The 6,606-nt window shown below is 34.7% G+C and overlaps 1 protein-coding gene across 1 annotated transcript; it reads left to right on the top strand.

The window, feature by feature from the left end:
• The first annotated feature begins 1,287 nt into the window (after window positions 1-1,287).
• LOC130628652 (tigger transposable element-derived protein 4-like) lies at window positions 1,288-4,494 on the top strand. The gene is made up of 4 exons (XM_057441634.1): window positions 1,288-2,833; window positions 3,472-3,599; window positions 4,082-4,329; window positions 4,395-4,494. Exons 1-4 carry the CDS (start codon window positions 1,288-1,290, stop codon window positions 4,492-4,494), a joined length of 2,022 nt encoding a protein of 673 aa, XP_057297617.1.
• Window positions 4,495-6,606: the final 2,112 nt, after the last annotated feature.

Here is a 6,606-nt window from a genome sequence, read left to right as displayed (position 1 = left end):
ACTTAAAGCTTTTTAAACTATATTGAGAATTAGTAATGTAACATTTATTAAGTAAACTCAAAATAATAAGGTAAATATAAAGCCACATTTTCTTGTGTTTTTACCATGCTTTCTCTTCGAAAGCCGCTATTTTGTGGCATTCTATTTTTGGGACTAAACCTAGTTTGTCGTCATCTCCCGGATGGAAAAGAGCCTCTTAACAGTTTTCGCAAAACGCATAAAAAGACCTTTGGAGAAAAAGAAGAAGAGTAAATTATTACAAATAAGCTTGCGCTATAGGTTTTAGGTTTTTTTCTTATTTGTTGTTGTTTCTTCTGTCTTTCTTTTTATATTACAGTAGACTCCCGGTTATTCGAACCTGCACTTATTCGAATAATTCGGTTATTCGAAGTGAGATGGCGTTCCCCTTGGATCTGCTTACCCAACTCAGGCAAAAACACTCTCGGTTATTCGAACTTCAGTAATTCGAATAATTCGGTTATTCGAAGTGATTTTTATTCCCCTTGGGGCCAATTATAGGCTAAGTCACCCTCAGTTATTCGAATTTTTCTTATTGGGAGATCGTCGAGTGAGAACATTGATTTTCTGCGATTAAAACACTTTTTTTCTTCAAAAAATCAGGTTTCAATATTCATGGCTATTGACACTCTTCAAGCAATTTCTTCAAAAGTTCAATATTCTCCTTCGGTCCAGAGAATTGAAGCAAACAGGGGATCCTCAATCCCTTATCATCTCCAAAGTTAGTTCTTTTCCCTGTCACTTTTACTTTGCAAGTACACAACATCTCTGACTTCAGAAAGTAAAATATCGTTTTGGCAAATTTTCCTGTTTTTCCTTTAGGCAAATGACCAACAATATCTCCTTTTTGCAGACCGCCACTGCATATTTGTCTATGTCGTTTGTTGGTTCCATTTTAGCTTCTAGGACTTCACCAATAACAGCGTTCCATTTCTTTTGATACTCATGATATCCCATAACGGTTGAGTTACTCTCATAATACTTGATAAGAATGATTTCTATCGGCTGTGTTTCGTTGATTATCATTGAAACAAGATCCATTGTAATTTTCACTTCTTCGTCCTAATTGTGGTGTGACTGCTTTGTTGTTGTGTTGTTTCGTTTCGTTTTATAACATTCCAACGTTTTAAAAGGATCATTCAAAATTCGAACGTTTCCTTTGATTTTCAAACGTTTCATCTAATTTTCGAACGTTTCGAAAGCTCGATTAAAAAACAAGTGGGTGGATGTAAACAAACTTTTTAAAGGCTCTTCAAATCCACATTAAAGATGGCAACCGCTCAGACAACGTCAAGGAAGAAAACTGTTCTGACGATCAAAGAAAAATATCTTGCTTTGAAAGAGCTTGAAAAAGAAGGAACAACTAAAAAGTCTATTGCTAAAAAGTATGGTGTCCCACCTAACACACTTTCATACTGGGTTAAGAATAAAAGTGACATTTTTACCAAGTATGAATCAGGCCAGTATGGAGTTAAAAGACAAAAGCTTTCTTCCGAAAAATACGATAACATTGATAAAGCAGTTTACAAGTGGTTCGTTAACGCTCGTGAAAGAACTGTGCCGATTAGTGATCAAATCATTCGAGAAAAAGCATTGGATTTTGCAAAGCAATTCAACGAACCTGATTTTAAAGCTTCAGAAGGCTGGCTAGACAGATGGAAGTACAGACAAAACATCATTTACAGAATTATTTCTGGAGAGGAAAAGTCTTGTACACCAGGGATGACAGCAAGCTGGGAAGAAACACACCTGCCAACCATTTTGTCACGCTATGATTTACCAGACATTTTCAATGCTGATGAATTCGGCTTGTTCTACCAGATGCTTCCAACAAATACCTATCATGCCAAAGGTGAAAGATGTGCTGGTGGAAAATTCAGCAAAGTTCGTTTAACAGGACTTGCAGCAGGAAATGCCCTAGGTGAAAAGTTGCCCATGTTTGTTATCGGAAAATCGGTTACACCGCGCTGTTTCAAAGGAGTCAGAAGTCTTCCCTGTCAGTACCAAGCTCAAAATAAGGCCTGGATGGATTCTGAAATCTTTACCGATTATGTGAAAAAACTCGCTGTTAAATTTGAAACTGCGGGTCGAAAGATTGTCTTGATAATTGACAATAGCCCAGCTCATCCAGAAGTCACTGGTCTTAAAGCAGTAGAATTAGTTTTTCTACCACCAAATACAACGTATAAGACCCAGCCCATGGATCAAGGTGTAATCCGAGCATTGAAGGCATATTACCGGTCAAATCTTGTGAAACGTCAAATAAAGTTCATTGACGGCGATAAAGAGGTCCCTAAAATTAACATTCTTGAAGGGATGCAAATCTTGGTCAAATCATGGGACGCTGTTTCAAAAGACACCGTTAAAAACTGCTTTGAGAAGGCAGGCATCTCAAAAGAAGCACAGATCACGAGTCTCAATGATGCTGATGACCCATTTAAATCTCTTTCTGACAGCATAAGCGAGTTGAAAAAAAGAGAAGTTGACGGCGACATCTTTAACGCAGATGATTTTGTGGATATTGATTTTGAGGTATGCACGAGTAAATCAATTGAATTGACTGATGAGGAAATCGTGGAAATCGTACTTAATGAGGACAAGGATCAAAACGCGCCGAATCTCGAAGATGACGATGATGATGAAATTGAGGCACATGACATCCCCCCGAAGAAGCGAAAGCAGTCAGAGTTGGAAGAGGCCTTAGAACTGTTGGAAAGATGGTCTTTGTTTGACGAGAATGGTCTTGAAATCAGAAAGCAGTTAAACATGATAACACGTACATGTCAAAAACACTACATCGATAGTAAAAAACAATGTAGCATTAAAGATTTTTTTAAGAGTTGAACTCCTTGTATTTACTAGATACATTTTCTTTATAACTTTCATATTTTAAAACCTGTTAACAATTTGTTCAAATTTATTCTTTCTTCAAAAAGTAAAAATTCTTTGTGTTTACACGCTCAACTGAACCACAATGCCTCAATTACTTAAGAAAAGTCCATCCCATTAAGGTTGAGTTAAAAATCTGGCGGGAAAACGAATTTTTCAGTTATTCGAACTCCCGGTTATTCGAAGTAAATTCTTATCCCCCTTGAGGCTTCGAATAACCGGGAGTCTACTGTACTTTCTTTTACTTGTTTTTCGTGTCGTGTACGCCTTTCATCCTTCTCACGGGCCACGGGCTGATTTTCAATTACTTTTTCGGGAGGTAAGCTTTAAAAAAGCTTGAGTGCATCAAATGCAAAAATATTTAATAACAGTTTTTTCGTTTCACTTAATCGCTCTGAACCCAACAAACGGTTCACAGTTATTTTTATAAAGTTTTGTCAATAATTTTTTATCAGTTGAAGCTAGTATGCAGTGAAATATAATTTATTTATAAAAATTCTGTTTTAATTTTTGCTCCCTGACAAAATTCCCACAAATTTAGACGTAAAGGTTGATTATAAGTAGATAGTTCGAAGTTGGAAATTTGGAAACGCATTGTGATTCATTTTTTAAAAAAGTACAGCACTGCACTGACGGTATGGATTCAAATGGCACAAAGGACATTTAGGCTTGCGGTCAAATTTCAGATCGAGGTAGAAAAACCGAGCTATTGCATTCACCCCTGGGTTAACCCTATTCGGTCCGGGGTTTTTCGAACATACTATGCCCGGGGGGAGAGGGGCGGAATCCGCCCCCCTCAATAACTCTTCATAGGGTTGTTCAAATTGAATTAAACTTGGCACACTTATAGTACGCCATAAAAGGAACAAAATGGCAGCAATAAATTTTTGCTTCCGTCAGAACATCTCTGTGACGTCATCAGAAGCTAGAAATTTGTTAAAAATGCCACTATCTGCTTAAAATTTAATTACTTTTGTTCCAGAGCGAATTTTAGAATTCTGTTTAAAGTTTCTGAAAGCTAAATAAAAATTATTTAACATATTTTCCGGTTTTTACGTCGTCGCTTAAAATATTGCCAAAAATTGCCCGAAAATCCGGTTTTTTCCGATTCTTGGGTAAAATCGGACAAAATCATGAAATCGGGTTAATCATGTGTTGCACATTATACGCTTAGATATTGTACGAGTTCTTTAATAAAATTAACGGGCCAAAAAGAAAATATGACAAATCAAAAGACGTATTTAATAAAAAAAAATTCAACATAAGAAAAACTTTCCATGACTGTCACTTTCACGCTTTTAAACAAACTGAATTGTCTAAACACGTCTGGAAATTCTGGCATGGACCCAATTCATGGAAAGTAATTGATCGTGTTTTTTTTAAACAATTTTTGATTTATAATGTTTGTAAAGATAGCCTAGGGTATTTCCTATTTTATTATCGAAGTTTTTTAAAGTATATATATTTTTCAAGTGTATATTTTTCAGTACATCTGAAGATCGCGTGCTCATACCAGTCATGTACAATTTTCAAAGTTTCAAATGTTGTTTATTATGTATATTTATTTCGCTACTGGCTGGGTATTGAGCACTATTTTAACTTTTCTCACCACTTAAAAAATAAATAACGATAAAAAAATCATAGAAAAATGATTTGCTTTTACATTAATTCTTATAAATAAAAAAGAAGTGACAACAAAAGGTAGTAAGTTATACCAAATATAATTTTATAATCAGATTTCGAATAAATACGGATCACATATTAACATCTTCTTCTTGGTTATAACATTTCTAATGCAGTCGTCCATTTTGTCTACACATTCGATCGCAGTCGCTTCTTTCTTCCAAACAACGTATCCACTTCACCAGATCAACTTCACCCTTTGTGGTTTTTGAACAATCTTGGAAACGATCAAAACAATAATTCTCTTGCATGCAATCCACAGCAGAAGCGTGATTGACGAATATCACGAGAAGAAACATTGAACAGACGATGAAGCTAAGCTTTGTTGAAGATTCCATTTCTAAAGTAAGATACAGTTGTTATTTAAGCAAACGTACTCTAGAACAATTTCTTCAATCTTTTATGGAATAATAAAACATATAAGCATGAAGTTCTAACTACAAATTAATTTTTCGCGCATCCTGCACAAGAAGCGTCGAGCTAAAATTTTTATAACATAGTTTTATTATACAATAAAACTCCATAGAATGGATAGTTATAGGTAGTTTTAAGAAGTTAGACTGATAAACGTTCTTTATTTTGCATTCAAATAGTGAAGAACTTGTCTTCAGTGTAGCTAAAAGAAAATAACAGTTTTTGAAGACTACTGTTGTTACTGTTTTTTTAACTTCAAAACGATGGTTTTCTGTCGTTTCTTTTTCAAATAAAAATACGACTTCCCCAGAGTTCAATCTTTTAATCATGTACAGCCATTATGTCTAACAATTTTTTTTTCTGCAGCACCGTAATACACCGTAATACACCGTAATACTTATGCCAAGTTATGTCTGGTTTAATATTTCAAACAAAAACATATAATATAAAAAAAGATTACTAACACGCTTTTTTTCTTGTGAAAGATCTTTAAAATATTAGCCGCATTTTGTTAAAATGGTCGCGCCGCAGTGACACTTCGGACCCTTCGCAAACATTGTTGCGGGAAATATGTACGAATGGCAAACATCTAAGGACCCACGAACCCATGGATTCTGCCACGGGCTACCCACTAGTTCTTAAGTAAGTAACAGAAACAACAGTTGATGATGTCTTGTAAGTAATGATAATTTTTGATGGGTTAGAATTGTCATTATATCTTCTGTTGAAATCATCTTTTCCAGTTCAGTAATTTGCAACATTTTTTTCATCCATGTTTAACTTTGAAAAGAAAATACACAAGGTCGAATTTACTTGTTTTACTATTCTTATCATAACACTAGTAGCTAGCCAGCGAGATGTGTTAAAGGAAATCACGGTGTGAGGTCCGATGTTAGCTGTTCTATTTAGCTTGCCAGCCCATACAACATCAGTATAGAATAAGTTTCTTTCATGATTCGTACATATTACATCCATGCATATATGTTTCAATTTGCTGTATCAAATCATGTTTTTTATGCGGCTAAACTTTAACTTGAAAAAGACGATACGTGTTTTGAAAAAATTGTACCTACCCACGCACCGACTCTCTGAGTCTGTAAAAAAATGCTCTGCCGTCTTTACTAATGGAACTAATGACGTAAGGTGGTCAAAGAGTTCTAGGTTGTCTTTTTATAACAAGAACATTACATCCTGTTTTTCATAAAAAGAGACTCACCATAAAAAAACACAGCTGCACAATTGTAAGAAAATAAACTAATGGGTATTTATTATTTTAGCAAATAAACTTTGTGATGTCGGAAAACTTAAGCCTTTTAAATCGTTAAACATTTTTCACTCAGTCAATAAAACAAACTATGTATGGGAAATGTTGAATCTCGGAATTAAAAATAGATGTGAAAGTTTTTGATTTCTTTACAAAGAACTGTTGCACCAATCGTATCGCATTTCAAATTAACTTTATTAGTCGCTTGCTTTGATAAAGATAATCTTATCTCGCTCAAAACAAAAACGGAAAGTATTATCAGCAACTTACTTTTTATGGTAAACTTCTATTTTATCAAAGAGATAAAAGTACTCGGAACGAGTTGTTTTTTTCACTGT

This window comes from Hydractinia symbiolongicarpus, chromosome 15 (genome assembly GCF_029227915.1).
Source record: "Hydractinia symbiolongicarpus strain clone_291-10 chromosome 15, HSymV2.1, whole genome shotgun sequence".
NCBI lineage: Eukaryota > Metazoa > Cnidaria > Hydrozoa > Anthoathecata > Hydractiniidae > Hydractinia > Hydractinia symbiolongicarpus.
Note: the sequence above shows the minus strand (reverse complement) of the source record. Positions and strands in the feature narration are given on the sequence as shown.

What these genes read in the sequence shown, in the direction of transcription:
- LOC130628652 (XM_057441634.1), top strand. Translation starts at nt 1,288, where the DNA reads ATGGCAACCGCTCAGACAACGTCAAGGAAGAAAACTGTTCTGACGATC. An exon ending in CGGTCAAATTTCAGATCGAG is followed by an intron (nt 3,600 to 4,081) that starts GTAGAAAAACCG and finishes TTATACGCTTAG; the next exon opens with ATATTGTACGAGTTCTTTAA. An exon ending in GTTTGTAAAGATAGCCTAGG is followed by an intron (nt 4,330 to 4,394) that starts GTATTTCCTATT and finishes TATATTTTTCAG; the next exon opens with TACATCTGAAGATCGCGTGC.